The following is a 27,331-nucleotide window of genomic DNA, read 5'->3' as shown; positions in this document are numbered from 1 at the left end:
AAATACCATGGCTTGTGCAAGTGTCTTCTGCACCAGATTTACACAGCGCTGGTACACAGGTTCACAGTATGGAAGAAAGCCAGATTGCAAGGCAGTAGCAACTGATGACAGGCACTGGAATTAAAAAAAAAGGAAAGAGATAAAACAGTCACTACTTTTCTTCACATGCCTGAAGTGTCTTTTACTTGGGAGAGGCAATTTGGAACTTAGGATTTTAAGTACACCAACATGTAACTGATTAAGTAAATACAACCTAGAAAGGCGGTACCGATTTAGCTGAGCCAAGGCAACTATCAGCAAGTTGTTACTTGCTCCTGCATACGCCAGTTGAGAAAATTTCTCAGCAGCAGCATCTTCTTAAGAGTTAGCCAAGAAAATGCATACAAAACCAGTTACAATAATTCAGACAGCACTTACACTAAGCTGCAGTATCTTGACCATGAACAAGCCCTAATATAACCTAAGAGTTACAAAACTAATTTTTCTGGAGGTGTTTTCCTCTAGAGGTGCTTCACACTCAGCAAGTAAAGAGCATTAGACTACATGGCCTGGTTCATAGCTTCAGCTTGTCTGACAATAGTTTTAATGGAGGGATGAAGGGAGAGCAAAGAGAAAGAAGACAAGAATAAAAGAAGGGTAGAACCCTTTTTTTTGTAAAAGAATCCTATCCAAGAAAACACTCAAAGATGGCAGAAAAAATAGAAAAAATTCTAAATTATTTCTGCTAAACCTAAGGACATTTATTCAGTAATAAAATTTTCTTACCACGGTCAGAATATTTTTTCCCTAATAGAAAATAGCTAAAAATGTCAGCTTTTATAGTCATATTTCCTAGGAGGAATGCCTTTAGTAAAAAAAAAAAATCTAAATAAAGTTGATAAAAATATTCACATTTTAATATTTACCTCTAATAAAGGGAAGAGATCTTTATCTTCATCCTTCAGCATGTTCCACTTCTGGATCAATGGAGGCATTAGCATCTGAATATATTCCTGTTTAGGATGAAAATGTTGCTAAAACACTTTACTGCTTACCACTCTATTTCAAAGTTAAAAAATAACTGAGATATATTATACTTTTTCAAATAAAGGAACAAACAGGTATACTATAATTCAATCACTGTTGCAATTCATAGAAATATTTTAATACTAGATTTTACAATTTGTGTTTGATATTTTTTCCTAAAGCACCTAAGTATCTTTACAAAGGGAATCTCTTCCTCTAAGTTTGGTTTTAGCATAGCTGCCCAGCTTATCTATCTGACTGCCACAAGGCGTACAGAAAACATTTTTATATTTACATTATGGCTCTACATGTGCCACCTGCTTTTCTCAACCATTTTCTACTGTCCTGATGTTACAACCCTATATCCATGACCACAAGTTCTGAAACTTCTTCCTCAAACTAACCATCCACAAAGAAAGTAATTTCCTATCCCTCCAGAAGGAGGCACTTAGTCCTTCTATATAAAGTTGAATTTCTTGCCACTGCACAGCCACAGTCACAAGGACATTAAGCAAGGCACCTCTAAAGTACTATTGCCTGCAGAAGGTATCCAAAGAGCCAACTGGTTTTGCTATGTACAAAATTAGGTACAAAATTCTAACTGACTAAAGAAAGTCCCACCCTCATCAGGAGCTGCCATTTAGCTTCCTCCTGGTACTTTAAAATGTCAAGGTGGCCAGGCTCAGAGAGAGACTGAAAAACAGGTCCTTTGATGGTGTGGGGTTCCAGATGGCAAGTAAAATGGAAACAATTAAAAAAAATTTTTTTTTCTAGGGCGTATATGTAATTTGAAGCACTATAGAGAAATAAAACGAGTTTCAATAACCGTCATAAGATGCCAACATATGACATGTACATCTTCTATTTATTAATACATGTACACTAAAAATAACCCTACCACATTTGCCTGTGTGTTATCTGTGCTTTGTCCAAATGGGGTATCTATAGTGATATCTTCTTTGAGCTAAAAAAACTTGAAGCATAAAGAAAACCATGATGAACAGCACATTTCACAACAAATCACATACTTTTGCTTTTTACTCAAAATGGCAAATATTTGTGTAGTTGGGAAAATTATGTGCAGTCTATTTTATCTGTAAGCATGCCACACTAATAAAAGGTACACGGAACTACCAGCATTTCTAGTTTATAACACGTAAAGCACACTACAAAAAACACTGAACAAGTTTTTCAAATATAGTAAGTCCTTCTACAGAACATAAGGTATACTCACTGGTTTATTTAGATGATGTCCTACAGAATCTGCTAGAGTTCCTATAGCATCATAAAGAATGAGCAGGTTTTTATGCTGGTATTTACTAAATGCGAAGACCAAAGTGTCAAGTATATATGCAAGATAAGGAACAAGTTCTGTACAAGCCTCCTCTTCTAGAGTAGCAAAGGCACTGAAGGACAAAAAAACAGGTTAGTACCTTGGAAACAAGGAAACAAGACAACCCCAAAATGCCCTACTTAACCTATTTCTGTTTAAACATAAAGCTGTATTTAAGTCCTCAAACTAATGTATTATATACTTCCAAAAAATTAATACTTAAATAACTTTGATCTTTTTAAACTGAACACAAAATTACCCATAAGGATCCAGGTTTTACATTATGAAGGACAAAATTTTAAAGTATTGCCATAAAACTCCTTAGGGAGTCCCCCACTAAAAATAAAAGCATTAACCAAAAAGTTACAATATACTAACTAAAACAGAAGGAACCACAACAAAAGCTGATTATTTAAGTTAAAAATGGACCACTGTCTTTAATGTACACAGTAGCTGCACCTAGACATTTTGATGCTGCTGTGCTGGTACAATGTAAACATCACCTGGTACTGTCAGCTGTTTGCTACATAGAAAAATATATAGAAAGAAATGGAAAACTAAAAGCAAATACAGAGGATGAACAGTTTTAGCTGCACCTAGTCAAAGCACACATCATGACATCATGGAAACTTTTCACCTTGTCTATCCAGTGTTTCAACAGCAGCGTTAAGGAAACCCATCCAAAATGGAATAAAATCAAAAAAATCCCCCCACACCAGAGACATTGCTTCAGAGAAACATTAAGGAAAGGAAAAAATTATGGAGCTATTGAAGATATACTGGCCTAGCTTTCTCAACAAGATTATTATTAGCTTATCTCTGCACTAAAATGCATGCATCACTGCATGAGGTGAACACTCCACTGTGTGCTACCAAATACAGAAATGCAGTTTTTTAAAGAGAGAGAACTGTGAACAAGAGTTCTGTGAGAACAAGAGAACTGTGAACTCTATATAGCTATCATTCTTACTTTATTTATTTAATTTTTTTTTTATTATTAGGAAGCATTCTTTCAGAAAGGCATACAACTTGAGCAGGAAAATGTATTTCAGTAAAATATCATTCTGTGTGTCACCAACTAAAGGAGCAGTTTCTTGAAAGTACAGAAGTGAATGTTAGACATCTGCTACCATACAGAATTTAGGAACAAAAACATACAGTATCCTGTGACCAATCTTCAATTTGGTAGACATAAACAATGTATGCAACTACTCAGTGTCAGGATGAAGCTCTTTGTCGTTGCCCAAGAAGGTTAATTGTATTTCCTTACAATTAAAGAAGCTAGTAAATATGTTTTGACTTGGAACAACTCTACATTTTCTTTACAGTGAAGTTTCCCAGCTTATTTTTAGTTGCAACAATAATTTTAGTGAATCTCTGGCTCTAAAGAAAGTATCTCAAAACTTGCTCCAAGTCTGACAATGGACTTATAATAATAATAAAGAAATCAGGTGTACTGTAACTTTTAATATTTCCATTCTGGATTTCCTCGTTTCCATGACCTATTGCATATCTGTCATAAGTACCAGGTGCGGTTATTTAACTACACCACAACACAGCTGTGTTCAGCTAAATGCAGATTTTCAGCCATGTGTTGGACAAGGAAAGCTTGAAGAGAAGTGGAAGATTTTCCTTTGGGGATTTTTTTTTTTGGTTGCTTGTTTGTTTTGTTTGGTTTTTTGGGTTTTGCATTTGGGGCTTTTTTAATAGAATAAATAGAAAAGACGTTAAAGCTACCCAAACTTGCTATCCAAATTTTTGCAGACATTTGGAGACAAAAAGGAAACAGTGTTTAATTCCTAAATCTTACTAAGTACATTTCATAAAGTCATTTTATCTGTTCTCACGCAAGAATATATATTCCTTTTGAGGAAAGCTTAGCCCAGGAACCCTGAACTCATCACTCTCCTTAGGCACTATTGACATTTGGGGGTGGCTATTATTATTATTATTATTATTACTACTACTATTATTATGTTTCAGGTGTTCAGAGGCAGATATAACTGCTTCTTGAAGAACCATTGAAAGCTAGCTGTGTACACTCCAGTCTGACAAAAACTGACATGTAAAATTTTTTTTGATGCAATAGGGAGTGCACACATCCCCACTCCATTAATGTTGTGTCCACTAATTAAACAATTAATTTTTTTTGTTTAAAGAAGTAGAGGGGGAGAAGGGAAGGGGGGGAGAAGGGATTCTTACCTCCCAGCATGTCACTTCAAAAGAAAGATAATACCCCTTGAAATAACCATAAGCAAAGGCAATGCTAAGTACAAACATTTTCAGTAATTCAATGATAGGACAGCTTTCCACTGTATTCAGTTCTGACTGTGTTCACAGACATTTTAAAAAAGGCCAAATTTCTGGTCAATGAAACAGCATATATTGAAAGTAAGTGTTGCCAGCAACTAATTTAGTGCAATAAATTATTTAAGCTGGTGTTTTACATACTCTGAAAACAAACTGCACAAGAGAAATTGATGTTAACTTTTTTCATGTTATTACAATTTGGGAGAAAGTTGCATCTACTCTAATTTAAGAGGAAGAATAAGTTAAGAGCTAGAAATGGAGTCACTTGTTGACTGATAAGGGCATGAAAATAGCTTCTCATGGTAAAAAAATGCAGTGTAATGGATAGTGATGTTTGCTTAAGCTTTGGCTTACCTGCAGGCAGCTTCTTGTACTCTCTTGTTGCTGTCCAAGATACGCTTTAGCAACTCAGTCATTAATGGCTTCAAGTATGTGTCTGGGGGTTGACTAACTACCCAGTGTGCATAGCGACTAAGAGTCCAGCATGTAATGGAGCGCACAAGAGCCTTTTTGTCAGAGAGGCACTGAATAAGGTGAGGGATTAGCTCTGGAAGATATGGAATCATACCCTGCATGCAGCCTGGAAAGAAAAATATAGCTATTGCAGTACCAGAATTAATGAAAAATTCCACTGTTTTCTGTTTCCTAGGAGAGACATATTTTCATTCTCTATCACATAGGAACACAACATGCAGTTAAAAATACAAATATTTTAACAAAGCAAGTCTAATTAATTTGTATAAAGTTCTAAAAAAACCTCTTACATAATTAATAAGGATAATTATTATAATATCACATAATAATTAAATTATTAAATTATCATATAATAATTAAATCATTAATGAAAGTTACATTATTTTCAATTATGTTTCTACTTCAGTGCTCCCCCAATTTCCAGAAATGCTTTATTGAATGCAGTAGAGCAAGTACATCCAAATAAAGTTTCTAGAGCCTTAAGCTCCTACTTCAGTCTACTCAGAGTAAGCAAGAAAATACCAAGAAGAATACTTGACAACAAATCATCACATGAGAAAGGATTCCTTAAGAAATTGAGATTTCTTTGTTTTCCTAAAATTATACCAATATCGACCAGGAATAAAATCTGCATCCTTCAAGTCAGCAAGGGCAATAAGACACTGAGATTTGCCAGAAGTACTAACTTCCACCTTGCCAGGCTTCAAATCAAAACCAGCTAAAACTTTTCTAATAACAGTAAAAAGAAGTATGTTCATTAGACGGTGAGGGAAAAAATTATAATCTGGGCATGAACCCAAATCTACTTCTTCATCTTGCAAAAGGGACAGAGATGCTGGAACTTCAGGCAAAAGCCAAGCAGGACTGTGAGTAAGTAAAAAAGAATGGAAGTGAGCCTATTTTAATTGGAGGACCATGTACAAAAGGCATCTTAGTGTACTGAAGTCACAGAAGTGGTCTTCTCCTTTTCTGGAAACACGTTAAGGCTACAATTTATTAAATATTTATCTTCTATGAAATCAAGCTAATATTTTGAGAGACATCAACACCTCTATACTGCAAAGCTTAGAAAAGGAGAAATAAAAGAAATTGTGTAATCTGTTTAGCCTCCCAAACGTGCACAGATTTGAAAATTAAAAATAAAATAACTGCAGTCACCTATCAGTAGATGAAGATATTAATCACCAAAACCAAACCAGCTAAGGACATATACTTGCTTGCATTAGTAAGTTCACCCAAGCTACTTTAGAACCAATTTAAAAATCAGCAACCTGATACTGTTGCCTTACCTTCAGCAATTGCACCAAGAACAAGGATACCAGATTCTTTAACTACCCACTCGGGGTGGAAGAGCAATTCCTTCAACAGTGGCAAGATGTGTGGTAGAAGTTCATCACGAAATACATTAGCTAGGACATCTAGAGCAGCAGCAGAACATTTCCCTGAAAGGAATTAACAGTGTTAATCTCTGTTTATTATACAAACAGTTATAGTTAGGCAACAGAATCCTGTTTTTAACTCTGAGCTGCCAGTGGATTCTCAGTGCACCAGGAGGGAACATACTTCCACTCCATGACACTACAGAGTGTACACTGTGCTCCTGGGCGAGGCCACAGCTCTTAGAAAACCATTTTAATATAAATTCCTTCTTAATCTGCCATAAAGAATTGCACTGGTCTCATTAGTAAGCAACACTGCTAACTGTCAAGCTATGCTGGTGCTTTGTCTCTGTTCAAATTGGAAGTCAAATATGGAACATTAGATATGAAATAGGGCACACAATTCTGACTTTTAGATAATACAAATTTTCTCAAATCCAAATAACATATGTCATTACAGATTTCTGAAGTGTTCTACTCTTTCTCTTTTAGGCCACCATTCCTGAACAACTTCGTCTTTCTCACTGTTTTATTCACAACTGTGCATCACAGGGCACCTTATGTCATTTGAGCTCTTTCTCAGAAAACGCATATTTAATGCTACAATCTCTACGCACAGCACTGACAAAAAGAATATTAAGAATATAAAACTACACTTTTTTTCCAAGATGCAGCTTTACAGAAACAAGCATATTTGCACACATATTTTCAACAGTAATAATTCTTTAGGTACATCTCAAAATTGTTCAGTGATAAGCTTGAAGTTAAATTCAACTGTTGTGAAAACTTGTGGCCTTGGGCAAAAAAACCTTATGTGGCTATGCCCACATCTCAAAGCATTATTCCACAATGAGTTTGTTTGCAAAGCAAATTCAAATCAGATTTGTCAGAATTTCACTAGCTATTTTCTGTCACTGAACTTAAAAAACAGTTTGTGGTATTTTCTTTCCTTATAACATAACCTATTAACCTAAAGGTCCTATGAACCCCCTAGTAGGACATCCGAACTCTGGTTTCCTCAGAGCCATCTCCTACCTTCACAACTAAAGTACTCTATTGAGAAGCAAATTCCTCACTGAGAAAAAAAAATGCCTGTAAGGGCCACAGGTAGTAGAATGTTCACATGGGAATAAAAAGCAATCCAAACCAAACACAACCTGATTTTAGAGGTAAGACTTTCTTTCATTCTTTAATAATGAAAGAAAGCATTATTAAGCTTGCTCCAGTTATCAATGTGCAAAGCTTTTTTTTCTCTTTTTAAACTGAATTTAAACAAGTGATACAGGATTTTTATTATTTCATAGAATTAAAACATTAAGTCTGAAAGCTCCATTGAATTGTATCAAATAAATATTTGTAACTCAATCTGCCATATTCAAAATAAGCTTACAGATGGACAACTTTTGCCAATACAAAGTCAAAGTGTCATCTCAAAGGCTCCCCCCTCCAACAAACCCATCAATTATGTCAGTAGATAGTTATTTTTCTAGTCAAAAAAAAAAAAAAAAAAAAGCCTTGGTATTCCTTATACACAAACTTGTCTTTTTACTGTGTTTCTTGCATTATGCAAGTAGCTCTTGTTCAAAGCATTTCACACGTTTCTTTGACCTACTTAAGTTCCAGTCAGAAATAGTATCATCATCATCAAGTTCATCATCATCATCGTCATCATCTTCAATACCATCTTCTTCATGTTGCTGAGCCACCGTCTTCGAACGATGGAAACGAGGCCTTATATCCTGCTCACTATCTGGAATAGCTTCATCTTCTTCAACATCCCCCTGTCACCAAATTGTTTTATTAGATAAACTAGTCCAACTGTATTGCTTAAGAAAGTTAACAATGTAGTTTTAGTTCAAGATTTTTTAAGTGTATAAAGTTCAAGATTTTGTCAGTGTACCTGAGCTGCTCAACCAAAAAAATGCCACTGTTTCTGTGTTCTACTGCTGTCTTTACCAGAAAAGCAATAGAAAGATACAAGGAAGAGAGGTATGCTCACCCCCAAAGTAACCTTTTTGTTAAGAAATTACTCAATGGGAATGAAATAGAGATGATTGAGAAATTTTGATACACAGACATAGTGATGGAAAAAGCTATGTATTCAACCTAGAAGGCATTAGAATTAGTTCTGAACATTCTTTTAATGCTGAATTCTTGCAGTTCATGGTAATAGTATGCCAGCTTTGCCTAAATTGTGTAGGAGGGGACTGGGACAAAGCAGGAGAGCCACAGATTATTTTCCAACAAACACAGCATCAGTTGCATTTAGTATTTGGAACAGCATACTTTGCCCCAGAAAGTTCATTCTCCACTGAAGAGATGGTAGGCTACGTCTGCCCACTCTGACCTGAATCATTCTGATTTATAGGTCAAAACCTAACCAACTATTCCAACAGAGTAAAAGAAACTGATGCTCACCTTCAACAGAATAATATCAATCTCTGAATATTTCATACCATTTACAAGCACAGGTATCAGCCTACAAAGAAATATTTATGCATATTACTAAGGAAAAAAGTCAAATAGTTCCCATTATAAAACATGTTCACCACAACAAAATAAAAAATGCATAAGTATATATAAGCCAAATGAAACTAATAACCATGGATGACGCAGCAACAGTGACAGACTCAATCTTGCTATATTCTGCACGTGAGTATTGTTTTTGAAAGTATCAGGCTTGCTCTAATAATCACACCCTGCAGCATCACATTGTGTTCTAAACTTTAAATGAAGGAATAGTAAGTATAAACATTATCACCAATTCAGTGGCATTTCCGCAGCATACTTTGTGAAGTATACATTTTATAAAAAAACCCACAGGCATAAAATGGAACAGATATTAGAAACCACATGAAAAGTTTTAAGATATTATCTCACTTTTAATTTAACATACGAAATTTTAAGATTATCAAGTACTGACAAGCTTATATAGCTCCCTAGTCAAACAGGACTCACCAACAAATAAGTTGCCTTAAACACATATGACACTGAAAGATCATGGGAAAAACATGATGTGACTATTAATAATTAATTTTTCTAGAAATTTAAAAGCTTTTTTCAATTAGTATGATGCTGTTGCAATGTCAAGGTTCACGTAGGCCGAAAGAGACTGAATACTAGTAGTTGTTAACTATGTGGTGTGTGTTGGGAACTTCTATTATGTAGTATCATTCTTTTGCCTTTTGAACTACAAAAATAGTAATTAAATCAGACCATTTTGAAATTTAAAAATAATTTCTTGTAACACATTCTCTTGGTTTTAACTCCTAGTCTTTCTCTGCAACAGTACATGTTTTAATCTTAATTTTCTACTTTTTAATTGGTTAGGGAAACCAAAAATTTGCTTTCTATTTTAATTACTTCACACCTATAATGCTATTTTTTGCTAAGAAGGATGTGTCTCCTTGTCATTCAGTTCTTCCACTCAAAATCTTGAGAGAACTCTGTCCATATTTAAAAAATCTTCAAAGCATAAATGAAAAGAGAGTATTCATTTGATGGCAAAACTGAAGAACTAATTTCCTGATGTAAAAGATTTCAAATTAGTCTGGAGGAAGTTGCAAGCACTGTTGCAGAAAAAGATATTTACATCACACACATGGATATTTATCCCATTCAATCAAAGATCTATCTCTTGAGGCATAGGAATACTTTTTGAAACTTTGAAGAAGTAGGTTTTGAAACTTAAAACTACTATCAGGCTGCAGAAGTATGAAGGAACAAATTGTACAGGCTTTCTTCAACTTAACTTGTAAGAGTAATTGATACAAAATTAATTCCTACATCCAAGATGTGTCATTTTGTTTTATACTCTTTTTAAAATGAAGAACGCTTTGCATGACAATGCACATGGAAGCCCTGCACAGAGATGCCTACATAGCAGTAGTCAAGACGACCAGATATTATGGGTAATGTCACGTGGAGTTGTTCACTTAAGTGCATTTTACCTAATCTTTGCATTCATGTGAAGTGTAAAAGCTTGTTAAATTCGAGGTAAGCACTACAGTGACACAGTTAAAATTGTTTCTGCAGTTCACTGGGTCTAAAACCCTCAGAAGTCTTTTCAATTTTACTATGCACAAGAACTAGCTATGGAATTCTTCTAAGCATACTGCAAGCCATATACGCTGTCTCTGAGAGTATCCATGAACAAGTCAATTGAAATTTTAAGACGACCATCTGAAAATAAGTATGAGTTGCAATTCTTGATACTTACTTAGTAAGATGCCGACACAATACCTCTTTACAAATCGGCTGTTCAGCCAAAGTCAGCCAAAATTCACATGCCTCCAAAGCCACATTTTCATCTTGGTCCTGGGTCCTTTGAAGCATGTACTACACAATATAAAAATAAATTAGTTATATAAAATAGAACATTTATGTTAGAACTTCTTCATTAGCAGCTCAAAGAGCATCTCAGGAATGTAAAATAATATGCTTTATCCTGATTATGGTCAACACACCGGAAGAAGTGACAGCTTCAATGTGTAAACTGGAGCAGTTTCAGCACTGGTGCTAGATTTTTAACATTATCTTCGCACTTAGGGTCAAGCAATGCCTGGCTGTGATCCCAGCCATTTCGGGATAATTGATTTAATGAAGAATAAACAACTGCCATATGCACTGCCTGTCAAACACAATGTCAATTTGCAATTAGATGAGAATAATGTTTTGCAATCTCAGTCTTAAAGGGAAACAAAGAGCTAGCAAGTGCAAGAGCAACACACCTGTTCTGATGAATGCTTTATATTTATTATGTCTGCAGTGTCAAACAGGGGAATCTGTGCAACATCTAGGAAATGAGACTCACCTCTACTATACTAATCATGTGAGGAAGCAAGCGATCCATTCGAACTTCCAGCAACATTACAAGAGCACGGCAAACATTTTTGCGTACTTCAGGCTCCTCATCACCAGCCAGTGCAAAAAGATTCTGTTGGAAAGTAGTAACAGTTGAAAGACCTCAATTCATCAAGTTCAACTTGTATTAGAATTGATATTACTGGCTCACTAAAGGAGATAGATGTAGCTCTGTACTTGCCCAATGCACACGTCAGAATACTATTCTATTTTTTAAAGACATATGGGTTAGCAAATTGACTCTTCAGTCTCTCAGTGTGTATTTTATACATAAATATGACACTGTATATTAACACTGGTACAAGAACAGTACTTCTGGATTATATTTGCTCCTAATATAAATTGTGTCAGTACATAAGAGGAGCAAATAAAATACTCTAGACAAACCAGAACCTTCTCATCCAAGTTCAGTAACAGTATTCAGACAGGCAGATAGGCCCAGTGACATGCACTTCTCAGGACAGGCAAGGGACAGACTACTGCCATTACTTTTGCACCTTTGTACAACAAGAGTTCTCCCTACTTAGGAAAAGGAAACATCTTTTGAAATACACCTACTTATTTTGCTTACAGTATGGTTAGCTCTGAGCACAAGCATACAGAGTGAACTTCAATCTATGGTGGCTGAAGCTAAGAATGGGCAATGAGAAATGGAGAGTTTAGGGGTAGAGGTGGTTGTAAAACATAGTTCAAACCTCTTGATAAATCAGATAGGTAATTTGACTTAAACCTCCCACCAAGAATACACACCCACCTCAATAAAAGAATCTATGTGCAACATAAGAGCTTGAGTTCTGCTGATGATAAACTGATTGACACATGCTACTGCATGAGACCTACAACAGAAACAGTTAAAATATATACGTTTCATGAGTTAAAAACATTTTTAAAGTGTACTGAGGCATCAAAAGCATAAACCAAGTATCTTCAAAGGCAAGAGAGAACAAATCTATGCATCTGTAGCATTACCAACAAAAAATTATTAAACTATATTTTAAGTACTGCCTTATACTCTGATATACCTAATAAATATTTTAAAATATTCAGTAAATAGGCTAAAATGACTACAGCTAGCATATTTTTCTGAACATTTATGTTCCTTTTTGAGCATTTTATGACTGTGATCTTCTCAGATAATAATAATTCCATACAAGTCAAATACAAATATGGCAGTATTTTAGCTTGACCTTAGTTGTTTAAGTATGCAACCATCTTTGCAATATGTTTACAATTTACAGAGACCAGAATGTGTTCACAATATAGATGTAGCTTAGAACAAAAACACACTTGTAGTTGGATACATACTAAAACACTTGTGGAAGAAACATTCTAAGAAATGAAGTACTGTTCTTCTATTCCATTTCATGCAAAGCCATTACTTACAGGTCTTTTTCATTCTCAGACACAAAAGTCAAATTCTCAAGGCAGAGGCACAAGGCAAAACTATCTGTAGAACCCTTTGAAGATTCATTACAGTATTTTTGCTACTGTAACTTCAAATTTCCATTCTGACATTTCTTGGAAGACTCTGTCATAAAACATTGCTCAAAAATTGTCTTTTGATAGATATAAAGTATTGCACTGACATGACTAGTCCTTTTCACACCTCAGCACTATGTATTGAAATTAGGCTGTGGGTAGGCAGATAGCCTTTAAACTTGAAACTGATTTAAGTGTCAAAGCCATGGACATAGCAACACAGGAAAAAAGTGAAAGACTGACAGTGTGGTAAGGAAAAAAGCATGTTTTTCTGCCTCATTCCCAACTCCAGAGAATTATTATCTTTCCACAAAACCAAGTTCACACTTAATTTCATAATTTTCTTAGCAAGCATCCTTTATAGATGATTTTCTAAACTGTATTAGAATCCCATCATTCATCTTGGGGTCTTCACTATCTACTACTCTTGGCAATAAAGAATTAAAGACACTTTAAAGCTATCAAATATAATTTTCAAAGAGAAGATAAAACACATTTCACAGAGTCACAAAGAATCATAGAATGACTGAGGTTGGAAAGCACCTCTGAAAGTCATCTGGTCGATGCCTGTGCTCAAGCAGGGCCACCTACAGCCAGTTGCCCATGACCATGTCCAGCTGCCTACTGAGTATCTCCAAGGATGGAGACTCCATCACCTCTCTGGGTAACCTGTGCCAGTGACTGGTCATCCTCCCAGTAAAAAAGCTGTTTTCTGATATTCAGAAGAAACATTCTGAGTTTCTGTTTGTGGCTACTGCCTCTGGTTCTGTCACTAGGCACCACTGGAAAGAGCCTATGCCTTTTTTTTAATCCTTCTCTTAATTTACATATGTTGGTAAGTCCCAACTCTCTTGGCCTTTCCTAATATGGCTCTTTGCTGGAGTCTTTCCAGTATATCCATGCCACTCTTACACTAAACAGTCCAGAACTGGACACAGTACTTCAGGTGTGATCTCACCTGGAAGATGAAGGGAAGGATCAACTCCCTTAAACCAGCCGGCAATACTCAAGCCCAGGATACCATTAGCCTTCTTTGTGGCAGGAGCACTCTGTTGGCCAATTCAGGGTAAAAGCTACTGATCTTTGTAATGAATACTAGCAGTAAAAATTTAATTCCGGAATTTTTCTTTTATATTGTTAATTGGGGATATTAATACAATTTTACAGTGAAGAGATGATGAATCCGTTTAATTTGATTCTGCTGGAAGTTCAGTTAAAGGCAGAATTTTTTCTTCTGTCAGAACTCAAACTTTTGTCAGCAAAAGAATTTTCACTCTTCCATTGCTGCAGCCATTACAAAAGTAATGTAAAATTGTTATTTCTAATCAGAATAATAAGTTCTAAGCACAGAACTGAATTTTTTGTAATAATATGCAAAAACTTAGAAGAAGCTATTTGATTTTCAGTCATTGACTGATTGCATGAAGAGGTGAGATTCTTGTATTAACTATGAAGATAAACATGAAAATTACTGATGCATGGAATACCTGTGGGTCTCTGCAGGATCATTTGAAAAACCTAAGCAGGTTTTAAACAGATCTACAAAATAGCAGCCTTGCTGCTAATGTAAATAGAATTTTAGCAGGTAACTGTAAGTACAACTCATAAACCTACCGTATTTTTGGACTGCTGTGCTTGAAGAACTGCAAGAACTTAGGTATCATGATATTGAGTGGCCGGTCCAACACATCACTATCTAAAATTTCAGCAGAATCTTCACATATCTTCTGAAGAGCACCAAAAGCACCCTGTTTAAAAATGAATAAACAAGCAAGTATCTTCTTTCACATTCTGAAGAAAACAAAATTTAAGACTTCATATAGAATGGGTAATTCCAGCACAACACAGTAAATGTAGCTAGTTAATAGTGTAAATGCAGCTAACTAATTAATGATTATATTGAAATAGTCTAAAAGGCATTTTAGTTAAACCAGAATCTGAGCATCTGTCAGCTCTCAAGCTGGGAGAGTCAGCAATGACTAAGTGATAATTTTAGTTTGATTTGATGTTCATCTATCTAAATATATTTCAAAGAACAATCAAAAGCTAATTTTTATTTGAGAAGTAGAATGAGCAGAAGTATCCAAATTAATTGCATATATAATTGTATTTCTTTTAATAATTCACTATGGGACAAAACAGGGATGATTGTCAATTTGAGTTTCATTTTCAAATATGGGTTTTTTTTCCCTGAGAGAAAGAAGCACAAAACCCTATACAACAAGGTGCCATCTTGGATCATTAGTCGTCTCTGAGGTTCACTTTATACAACATGTTTCACACTTCCATGGAGACGTTAGGAAGTACTTCAAATGGTGTGATCACAATCTTTATTTTTTTACCTCAGACATAGCTTTATATTTTTTCTGTTATATTTTTTTTGTTAGTTTAAAACTGTTATTTACTTATTTCCCTTCATACAGACTAAACAAAACAGTTAATTTCACTTTGATACAGGAATTGATCACTCTTCCAGGTTAAGTTACAAGAATGAACACTACTTTTATGTAAGACAAAATTCAACATCAGCTTAATGATGCCACTGGTGCCTAAAAGATTAGGCATCACACAGCAGTAATTTCAGGAGACTTCTGAGCTGAGATACGATGATTATCCATCTGCAATCTTATTCCACTTTTATGCAAAGAAAATCAGTTTGCTTGAATGAACAGTAAGAACATGGACCACAAGTAGAAGAAAAAGTATCAAATTTGAGCCACTGTTCTGCAAGGAGAACACATGGGCATGTATAAATACAGACATACACACAATACATATACCTAGTGTCTCTGAAGAGAGAAAAAAATAATGAAATTCAGATGATCCTCTTCTATTTTCTGTCTATCTCCTTACCTCACAGGTATTGTAATCTTCAGAATCCAACAGGCTGCAAAGCTTTGGCAAGAGTTCAGGCCAATTCTGTAACTCCCCTTTTGAGGCAATGGTTGTTATCAGAATGCCTAAAAGAAACAGAAGAATGGAGAAAATGAGATCTCACATGCTTTCACTTCTTTCATATAAATTTTTCGTATTTTTCTCTTCTCAAATATCTAAAGAGCTAAGAAAGTTTAAGAAAGAAATGGTTTTGTTAAGGACTGCCATGCATAAAAAGAGGAAGTACATTGAATTGCAAATGTTATTTGAAGGGCTTTGAACGGCAAAGGTGGGTTGCTCCTTCCTGCTGCCATGAAGGGCTCAAGTATTAGAAATCAAGCACCAAGTAACTTCACTTAAGGAAATTATAAATTATAACATTTATATAACTGTATAATTTATAATTAATAACACAGCAGGGCAGCTTTGGCTCTAAATTTACTAAACACTGTACAAATCTAGACTTCTAATAAATACAGAGTATCCACCCCAAGTCACATCTTTTTTTACTATGATACAAAAGCATGAATGTGGGAATCTGTCCTTCATTAAACTTACAACCTAGTGGTAAGTTACATGATCACAACTTTACTGTGTTTACACAAAACATTAAGGACCTATTGTAAGACCAAGATACCTCTAAGAGCTTAAACACTATGGTAGGTCATCCAGTTAGGAGCTGTGAGAGTCAACAAACAGACAGGTCAGAATCACTAATTCTGTTTCCAGCACATACAGAAGTCCTGGGAAAAACTAATTAAGTGACAAGGACAGAGAAAGCTACTTATAAACTAGGACTGAATTTGTATGAGTCCATTTTGCCTCAATGCAAAATGTAACAGCTAGCATAATCCTTTATGCAATTGGCAGTTACTTCTAATAAGTATAAACACAGAAGAACTCAACACTACTACAACTAGTAATCTCCCAAGCAAAAAGTGATGGAAATATTTTCCCAAGCTTTTTCCTTGAGCTATTCACAATATATAATTTTTCTTTGGAATAAAATGCTAAAATTCTTGTTAAATACAAAAGAATAAAGGACAACATTACAGAGCAAAGGACATCCTGGACAGGACACACAGAAACTAATAAATATTTTGCATTATTCCTTTGATGCAATATGCTGGATCTTTTCAAGGTCCTAGAACTGGTTTCAGAGGATGAAATGGTCTCGCATGCAATTCAGACCATACATGTCATTTTGTACAGATGGTGCTTTGCCTCTGTAACTTCTGAAGCTGATTTCTGAACTCTTTGACTTTTAAAAGCTAAAGTTCATAACAAAATTCCCCCTTAAAGGGCAATCGTTAGCTTTCAATCTCCTCCTGCGGTGAATCTCTCCAGTTCCTCCACTAATTTCAAATAGTTAAACTATTTTCCCCTCCTTGCTTTCAATCAAGGAGCTATACTAAGGTCCTACTCAGACTAGAGTCCCTAGAGAGTTTTAACAGCTGCAGACACTTTCTTAAGAGATGTATTTTTATCCTGGTAGATTTGTGGGTCCTTGACAAAGGCAGCTTGAATCTACATTTCCAAATTAGCACATGAGATTTTAAAACCTATACCACTGGTTAACAGCACAGAGAAGATACACTGTGTTACTCATTTGGAGATTAGAATAAAGATAAGCTAAGTAAGGATAAAACAATGTACAGTTATCATTGGGCCTTAAGTCATGTGCTCATTCTCCTCAACAAGGTGACTGCTGAAGATGGGATTAACCAGCTTGCCTCCATCTGGGCCAAAAGGTACCTTCTGTCTGATTAGCACTAGATGTTAGAGACCACAAAGGAGAGTGAATACTGCATTAAATCTTCTCTGATGCCATTTTTGATGTTCTTGCCCTCAGAATTCCTGAGATATTATTTGCAATTGACTCATTAAATTGATAGTGCTTGAACTGCAAAAACATGTACTCATCAGAAAGAGCAGCTCCAATCTCCACCTGCCAACTCATGCTAAGAAGGCAGTCCAGGTAGATAGTAACCTCTTTACACCTCACTAGTACCAAGAATCCAGTGGGTACCGGACCAAGGTCAGACAGCTACAAGGATCCAGCAATTCAAACAGAAAGGTGCCAAACACATGCGAAACAGCAACACTTATGCAAGCATGTAGTTCATCAGCTGCTACTCATCTTCAGAGTTCACATATGCCTAATAATCCCTGCAAAGATCACTTAAAGCTGAACAATAATTAAGCTACTATCTACAAGCATCTTCTATCAGGAAAATTTAAATAACTGCTTGAAAACAAACAACTCCCTCAAAAAAATACTCCACAGACCATCACCAAACAACCCTAAGATAGCAAACCAAATGGAGCTGGAATATGTTCCTTAGCTAATTCCATTATACTCCACTGAGAACTCCTATGAACAAAGAAGTAGGCATGACTTCTACAACCTGAAATTCAAAGAGTATGGGCCACTCAAAGACTTATTTCTACTCTCATTAGGAACATTGGTCATTAATAGAATTCATAATAAAACAGCTTCACAACTGGCAAGACAGCAGGAAACTACTCAAAGAAATGAGTAATATTCTGTAGTCTTTAATCTGTAACCTGAATGCCTGGAGAAGGAATCCTATAGAAAAAGCAAATTATTCTAAATAGTAACTGGTAGATTATTTTATAAGAGGAGTCGTTTGAAAGAAGCTGAACTCCTTTCTGAACTGACACCCATACCCATTTTCAGTATTCAAATACATATTACATTTTCCTCATTTTTAAGCAGACCAGGAAAATTACTACAACAGTGGAGGAAATTGTATTATCAAAGAACTCACAGAAAAGCAACTTTACCTTGAACTAAGTAAAAAAACATACAAGTATACATATTTTATGAAAGATATATATCAAGACAAGGTATTTACGAAATCAAAAATTCATGTAACAAATAAAACTTCTCACTGGAACCACATCATCTTTAAGGTATCTTCTGAGACCATTTCAAGATTTTATGATACTATGAAGTTCTGTACACCACACTTACCTACTGTTTTCTAACAGAAGCTTTTTACGTGAATGCCTTATGCATGGGTATGATGATGTGCATATGTGTGCATGTAGGGGGTGGGGTATAGAAAATCAGCTAACAGAAGCATTTCATTGATGCAATCAGAGCACTGCAATAGTTCTTAAATCAGGCCTTTATCGTGTTCCTGTTTTTAGGTATATAAGCTGGCAGCGAGCTCAATTTATGAAGATTCAAATCTTACATTTCAAGAAATATGAACTGAATTGCTATACCACTTCTAAGATAACAGGAATCTAAAGTATGACATCTTTATATTCACAATAAAGAAAAAATTCATTGAAGCATGGTGAGGTTGTGACAGTTATGAGAAACAAAAACTTTTACTAATTTAGTAACTCTTTATCTCCCTAGTACAGCTTTCACCCAGAAACATCTTCAGTATGCAGAGGACATTATTAAGAACAAACTTACCTACAGTAGCTCTAATTAAGGGGGAGGAATCACCAATGTTGTTCAGACATTCACTTTTAATGAAGTCAGTTACCCCATTTGGAAAGTTGTGAAAATGTGCTTTTACATTATTCTTCAAGATAAGACCACTCAAGGAACGTGTTGGCTCATCTGCAACAGAAAGTAATTACAGTTAATCTTCAATCAGCTCACAGAAAAAAGACAGATTTCCAGAATAATGCCATAAGATCAACGCTTATATGCAGATATTAATCTTAATTTCCTTATCTCTCCTTCCAGCTACACCCATCAATTCATCTAGGAAATCTTTTCAGGTTCAGAGTACACAAATTAATCACCAAGCATATAAAGTTCAACAAGGGTAGTGCCAGATTCTCCTGTTGAGGATGGGGCAAACATGGATGTGCAGATAGACTGGGAAATGACATGCTGGAAAGCAGTGCCACAGAAAGGGACCTGGGGGTCCTGGTCAATGGCAAGTTGAACATGGTCAGCAGTGCCCTGGCAGCCAGGAGGGCCACCCCTGACCTGGGGACATCAGGCACAGCCCAGCCATCCAGGCAAGGGAGGGGATTGTCCTGCTGTGCTCTGCTCTGGGGCAGCCTCACCTCAAGTGCTGGGGCAGTTCTGGGTGCCACAATAGCCTAATGTAAGGCTAGAGAGTGTCCAAAGGAGGGCCATGAGGATGGTGAAAGGCTGTGAGGGGAAGCTGTATGAGGAGCAGCTGAGGTCACCTGGTCTGTTCAGCCTGGAGGACACTGAGGAGAGACCTCATTGCAGTCTACATCTTCTTCTTGTGAGGGGAAGAGGAAGGACAGGCACTGATCTCTGTGTGATTCTTGGGGTGTCCTGTGCAGGGCCAGGACTTGGTGATCCTTGTTGGTCCCTTCCAACTCAACATATTGTGTGATTCTGTGATACATTATTTCTGTTTATTCAAAGTTAGAATATTGGATTACAAACTTTACATTTTAAGAGAAAGTTTTGGATAGACATATAATCAAGGAATAGATCTGAAGTCACGCAATACAAGAAACTCTATTAAAGATGTTTGTCAGGCAAAGACATTCAGACATTCTGATTATACTGACAGGCTTGCTGCAATACTGTTACTGTAAGGAACTGGTGACAAACCCGGTTTCACCACAGTAGGATATGGAAATTATGTAGGGAATGTGCAGTAAAACCTCTACCCCTATTTCCCATGAATATTCAATTTTTCTATGAAGTAAGGGACTTCAATCCCTTGAGAAATGCAAAATGCTGATCTATTAAATTAATAATTAGAGGAAGCAGCAAAAAAAATCTTGAGCAATGTTACATAGTATGAGCTAAAAAATAAATGCAAACAGAACTGACCTCAAGTTCAAGTAACAGTGTGAGTTCTGTTCACTGAGCTTTCTCTAAGTTACTGGACCAAGTAGAGGAATGGAAAAAGAACAGTCTAGATTTTTCATTTATAGTGGAGTAGATTCATGTTTCGTTCTTAACCAGGGCATGAGTAACTTGGTATTACATCTGACATATTCTGAAAGATCTGAATGTTCTATATAGAAAGCCTTAGTTTACAGTATAAACAAATTTAAATTTAGTTTACAGCAACCCTAATAGCAGTAGAAGCTAATTTTAATCAGCATTTTAGCCACTTGTTGAATTTTTTCTATGAAGTCCTAATTTGGGCAAAATAAGTAATTTATTTGTGCCATGAAGTAGTCTACACATGGATCTATTCCCACCCTTTAAAACTATTATTAACCTAACAGAAATAAGTAAAATAAGAGATACAACTTTCAAATATAAAGTAATTTCAAACTAAAGCTACTGCATCACAAAACCAAGACTCTCACAACACCGCAATGTCTGACTGACAGCTGACTGACAGACACTGGACACTTTATATCAGAAGAGAAACAGAGCTTTTCAGAAGATAGGGGATTGTTTTGCTGATCAGAAATTAAAATTCATTTTAATCAACTGATTTTGAGAACCAAGACCACAGTGCCTTCCTAGACTTTTTAATCTTGTCTTTTATGTACATATCTCAGTTCTAAAGACTTAGAATGCCACAGAACTACAAAGGTATTGATACAGAAACAAACACGTCCTTTAGAATTCAGTAATTTTATAAATCAGGAAGCCATCCAATGATTATATATTTGAGACAATTCCACAACTTTACCTACACTATATGATTTAAATACCAACTTCTAAACAACATAAAAAACAAAACTCATTTCACTTGCAGAGTACTATATTTGCCAGCACCTTTTCTGGGAGAAGGAGGGGAAAAGAGGGTTTGTTATTTTAAATAAAAAACTAAAGATTGTGTGTGTGGAGAAACTTCTCTCAACCTCATAACTTACTTGTGAGCCATCACAAGTATTACTACAGTTACTTGGCAAGTCAAATCAAGTAATTTTGAGATAGTCTCTAAATTAAAAGTAAAATTTTCACATCAATTCTTGCACCAGTAAAGTATGCTGAACTCTGATTGCTTTACATAAGTGTTATCCATTGGTAGGTACACACACCTTTAAGAAATTCAGTCATTCATATATTATTATAATGATTTAAAATTGTGCCTGGGGAGAAAAGAAGCCAAAGGAATCCTCCTTTAATTTCCATGTTTTAAAACTTCTGCAAACCACAAAAAAACATTACTTTTAACAGCCACAGACACCAAATACAATAGTTACTGTAACTCCTTATCATCTAGCACTATCTTCTTGGCGTGAAAGAAATCAGTGACAACCAAAGTCTGATTAGAATATAGTAGGCTAGTCACTACTAGGATAAACTCTAGAATGAAAATACTAAACATTGCATTATGGAAAAACATTAATCCATTAGAATGCTTGGCTACAGCCACAAATGGGACAAAGCAACAGCCTCAATTTAACCACGCAGAGATACACACATTATTAAGTTTGTCAAAACCAGATGGATTAGTCAACCAGTTTAGGTAAAAACAAAGATCACATGCAGGTGAAACTTCAAGACCATTTTTTTTCTTCACAAACTATTCTGTGGTATGCAGCAGTATGACATATCTTTAATCCATTCTTTTAGGCAAGAGAACAGAAAAACTATTCTTCATAGAAAGTGATTATCCCACATATCTGCAATAAAGATTCCATGGGATTCATAATGGAAGTGGTATCTCTGATAAATGAAGAAGAAATAACAAAATGAGGAAAAGAATAATTTTTTTTAAAAAAGCAAAATCAATTATCAACGGTTTGAGAAGTGACAAGCAGAAATCACAAAGGACTTTGTGCTAAACAAACACCAACCACTTGAGACAGAGAAGCAGCCCAGAATCTGATCTCCAAGCATTAAAACACATAAACATATAACACTGCATCTTAAAGTCTTTGTTTAAGAAAAAAATTTCAGATATGACTGGACAAGGTTATGTATGGAATCCAGGTTGTTCAACAACTTAACAGCTATACTGTCAGAAGATAGTAATATAGGTCTGGATGAAATTCTTGCTGTAACACCAAAATTACAGGCAGATGGCTTAAGAGCTCAGTAAGACACCCCTCCGTCTTCATAGATTTTGCGATTAGTTCTGTCAGCCATATGCTTCTCCCATCACAAAAGCTCACAGTCTTGTCTCCTTTTGTCTCGGTTAACTTGGAAGTACAGAGTTGACAAGAACACATAGTACAAGAAAAAGAAGAAGCAGACCTCTGGTATTTGGTATCATCTTTGGTGCCAAATCAGTTCATCAGCTGAAGATTTCTCTCTCACACTGCCTCGCTTTAAAATAAAACCTCAGAACAATTATAATTTGTTTCTCAGTAAATTTTCAATTCTATTTTAAGATTCTGATACTAGTTCCAAATTTTAGTAATAGAGCAAATGGATGCATAGCCACATTACACAAATTATTTTAGGGTTACTGCAGTGCTTTTAAGAACCAAAGTGTGTCTTCAAACAGTCACATTTCCTCTACTGAGGGTTTGTATGACAAAGGTTGCATATGTGGAAGTAAAAAGCTTTTTGTAGCTTACCTGCAAGCCCAGGTAAGCATATGCTTCACCACGCCTTTTACAATCATAGAATGATTTGAGTTGGAAGGTACCCGAAAAAGGTTATCTCATCCAACGTCCTCACCATGGGCAAGAACATCTTCAATCAAATCAGGCTGCTCAGAGCCCCAACCAATCTTACTTGGAATGTTTAAAGGGATGAGGTACTCACTACTTTCTAGGCAACCTGTTCCAGTGTTCTACCACCTGCACTGTAAAAAACTTCTGTACATCTAATCTAAACCAACCTTCTTTCTTAAAATCATTACATCTTGTCCTATCACAATAAGCCTGGCTAAGAAGTTTTCCCCTGTCCTATAGGCCCTCTTTCATGTATTGAAAAGCTGCAATAAGATCTCCTGAAAGCCTTATTCTTTCCATGCTGGATCACACCAGCTCTCTCAGCCTTTCCTTCCTGTAGAGGTCCCAACTCCCTGATGGTCTTCGTGGTCCTCCTCTACACCTGTTCCATGTCTTTCCCATGCTGTGCCCCTACTTCCACCGTCTCTGCATTTCCTTCCTGCCCTTAAGTTTGATGAGCAGGTCAAACATAACTTGCTAGGATTGCTAAAAGAACTGAGTGACTGGGATGAGAACATTTGTCCATTCACAAGCTGTGATATAATGATTTATGAGCATGGCGATTTTTTTGCTGTGATATCTTGCGATATTGGCAACATTAGATGTGAGGGTGAGACTTTTTCTAAGGCAGAACTGCCTTTCTGTCAATCTTTATCTTAAAGCTGTAAAGTCTTTTTCAGAAATAAGCTGTCATTCTGTGTTTTAACTATCAATATAGATTTACTATGTACATATACAAAATGTGTACTGACAATGACTAGTGTCACTGTTGCACATGAAAATTCCTGATTTATTAATAAAACTGACTGTTAAAACAGATAAAACAAACAAACAAAAAAAAAGAATCCCACCGTAACTGTGTAATATGGGAAGCAGAAAATGAACAATTTCTTTTGTCCTAATATATAAGAATACAGCACAAAAACAGCTTCACAAACTTCCTAGCAGAAAAAAAAAAAATCCTGCTTTTTTGTTTTGATACTGGACTATGCCTTAAGTGTAACACTTTTGTCTTAAATTAATATGGTTTCCATCACATCAGGAGTGGAGTGACGGTATTTCAAAACATTCAGTGTATGTCAACACATAAATGACCTTGAAATGTAGTGACTAAACTGAAGTTAATCAGTGCTCTCCATTGACTTATGTGAGTCATGGAAAATAATTTAACTCAATTGCCTAAGCTTAGGAACGTCTGTAAGAGACCAAAACTAAGCTGGAAATTTTCTACTGATACTGAGTTTTGCATATTTATTGAATAATAAGTTATGCTTCTTAAGATGATGGTGTAAATAAAATTGAGCTGTGGACAATATGGGAGAACTATTGAACTGCTTACCAAAAATAAACTTGTTGGTTAGTACATTTGAGTCTATGTGGCAAGGTTTTGGTAGCAGAGTGGGACCTGCAGAGGTGACTTCCCTGAGAAGCTTCAAGAAGTGTCCCCCACATTCAACAGAACAAGTGTCAAATAGCTCCAAGATAGATCTGGCTGCTGGCCAAGGCTGAGCACATCAGTGATGGTGGGAAAACAGCAGAGGAGGAGGTGCCTACCTCTTCATTCTCAAGACAGGACTTGAGGAAATGGCATGAATCTGAGACAGGCAAGGTTTAGGTTGGATATCAGGACAAGGATTTTCACCCATAGGGTGGCTGAGCACTGGAAGAGGCTTTCCAGGGAAGTCTAAGAGAGTTCAAGAAGCATTTAGATAACAGTTTCAGGCACACGGTGTGATTCTTGGGGTGTCCTGTGCAGGGCTAGCTAGACACAATGATCCTGATAGGTCCACACCAATTCAGCACATTCTATGATTCTCTGATTTAAGAAAGGAAAAAAATTACTATGCAAGATTGCAGTCAGAGTAGAGAGAAGTATGAGAATATGTATGAAAAACAGCCCTGCAGACATTAAGGTAACTGAAGGAGATGCAGCCCATGGAGGTTCATGGTGGAGGAGATAGCCATCTGCAGCCAATGCAAGATCCCACACTAGAGCAGATGGATGCCCAAAGGAGGCTGTGACCTTATGGGAAACCTACAATGGAGCAGTCTGCTCCTGAAGGACTGCATTCCATGAAAGGGATCCACACTGGAGCAGTATGGCAGGAACTGCAAACTGTTGAAAGGACTCATGATGTAAAAGCTTGTGGCAAATTTTCTTCTGTGGGAGGGAACCTGTCACTGGAACAAGGGGAAAGTATGAGGAGTGCTCCCCCTGAGGAGGAACAACTGGCAAGAGAGAACATGTGTTGAACTAACACCAGACCCCATTTCCTGTCCCCCTGCACCACTGGGGGAGAGGAGGTAGAGAAAAATAGGAGTAAAGTTAGGCCCTGGTGGAAGGGAGGTGTTTTAAGATTTGGCTTTATTTGTAATAACCCTAATCTGATTTGATTGGTCATAGAAAAAACTATTTCCCCAAGCCTGTGACAGTAATCAGCAAGTGATCTCTCCCTGCCCTTATCTCAAGCTAGGGACTTGTGTTATATCCTCTCTCCCATGTCCAGATGAGATGGGGAGAAACACAGAGGAGCTTTGGCAGGGATCTGGCATCCAGCCAGGTCAACCCACTACAATTAGTTTTGGAAGGTTTTGTATTCTAATTAATAATTACCACATGTCAATCAAAATGCCAAATTCTGTATACCTCTACAGACTTGCAAAACCAAGACAAGGCTAAAGAATTAATCTTCTGGTTTCACTTCTACTTTCAGCTTCTCTATCAAATCTTCAAAACCTGGTTGCCCCAGCACTTTTCCTCTCTCGTGTAGTCTCGTGTTGTCTCCTGATTCAGCAGCTAAACCAGCCCCAGAATTCTGTCAAGAGCAGAATAATCATCAGAATAAGAAATTGGGATTTAGCATGATGAGAACATGATTCATTGCAAGGTCCCAAACTGTACAACAAATTCAGGACACTGCTGTAGTTTGAGAACATGTTAAAAGTAATGTCATGTCTCTGGCATTTACTTTTTGAGGGTGAGGAGGAAGATGAGAACATGGACTTTTGTGCTTAGGCAAGTGCACAGGAAAAGGAAATTATGATCTTCCCAATGGAACTTGCTTAGACAGCACCTGGCAGTGAATGAATACAGATTTAGAGTCACTATCCGAAGAAATTGCCTTGTCAGATGACTAGAGGTTTTGGCACTCTCTGAATATATCAAAAGTGAATCTTTAAAATATGTGATAATCTGTCATTTGAATAGCTGTTGGTACACAAGGATTACTTGAATGACTAAACTAAGACTATGTTATCAAAAAGGGTAATTCAGAATCCTATTCAAACTGCTGAGTATTGGGAAACACAAAATACATAAAACATTGGTGTTGTACAGGGTGCACAGTGACAGCTTGCCAGTCATAACTTTCTCTGATCAGAAGTATATCTACTGATTCACAGAAAAGCATCCATCACTTAAAGTTATGTGCACCATGCACCAAAATGCGCAGTGTCAGAACCAGCAGGCCCACGAGGGCGCTCAGGCAGCGGCTCTGCCAGCGGCACTACCCCCACCAGCTATGAGGCTTTCTCCTCGAATCCCGGCGCCAGATTACTTCGAGAGGCCCCTGCTCGCCCCCTCTCTGCCGCGGGGAGAGCGGGCACACCTCGCGGGACCCTCCCGGCCCCCTCGTCGGGACCCACCGGGCCGAGGGCCCCGTTCCCGCCTGGCCGCCCTGGGGGCTGGGCGGGGGAACCTGAAAGAGCGGCGGATATCGGCGGAGACGCGCTCGAGTGCAAGCTTTGAAAATAAATAAATTAATTAAAAAATAAAAAAGGCCCCCTACGGTCAAACCCAAAGCGGCCCTTGTCTCTGGGCTAGCAACAGGTGCCCAGTGCCAGCCGGGTGAAGGCGGCCCCAAGTGGGGCCCACAGGCCACCTCGGTGGTTCAAACGCTGCGCCACGGCTGCCCACTCTCATCATTTTGCAATGTTCAAAGCTCCTGAGACTGACAGCTTGCCAGTCAGAATTTTCTCTGATCAGAAGTATATCTACTGATTCAGAGAAAAACATCCATCACTTAAAGTTACGTGAATGCTT

At 36.8% G+C, this 27,331-nt stretch overlaps 1 protein-coding gene across 4 annotated transcripts in view; it reads right to left on the bottom strand.

Annotated features, from left to right (window-relative positions):
* The window catches only part of TNPO1 (transportin 1), a 69,543-nt gene that overhangs the window by 12,860 nt on the left and 29,352 nt on the right, over positions 1-27,331 (bottom strand). For all 4 annotated transcript variants that reach the window (XM_053969022.1, XM_053969023.1, XM_053969024.1 and 1 more), the window contains 13 exons: positions 19,172-19,321; positions 15,697-15,803; positions 14,458-14,591; positions 12,119-12,200; positions 11,315-11,437; positions 10,721-10,839; positions 8,920-8,980; positions 8,114-8,282; positions 6,412-6,564; positions 5,003-5,228; positions 2,240-2,411; positions 906-992; positions 7-114 (listed from right to left, as the gene is read on the bottom strand). In XM_053969022.1, coding sequence (XP_053824997.1) covers positions 7-114; positions 906-992; positions 2,240-2,411; positions 5,003-5,228; positions 6,412-6,564; positions 8,114-8,282; positions 8,920-8,980; positions 10,721-10,839; positions 11,315-11,437; positions 12,119-12,200; positions 14,458-14,591; positions 15,697-15,803; positions 19,172-19,321 — 1,691 coding nt within the window. The remainder of the gene's footprint in view (positions 1-6; positions 115-905; positions 993-2,239; positions 2,412-5,002; positions 5,229-6,411; positions 6,565-8,113; positions 8,283-8,919; positions 8,981-10,720; positions 10,840-11,314; positions 11,438-12,118; positions 12,201-14,457; positions 14,592-15,696; positions 15,804-19,171; positions 19,322-27,331) is intronic.

Source organism: Vidua chalybeata, chromosome Z (genome assembly GCF_026979565.1).
Source record: "Vidua chalybeata isolate OUT-0048 chromosome Z, bVidCha1 merged haplotype, whole genome shotgun sequence".
NCBI lineage: Eukaryota > Metazoa > Chordata > Aves > Passeriformes > Viduidae > Vidua > Vidua chalybeata.
The sequence above is the reverse complement of the archived record's forward strand: the minus strand, read 5'-3'. Positions and strand labels throughout refer to the sequence as shown.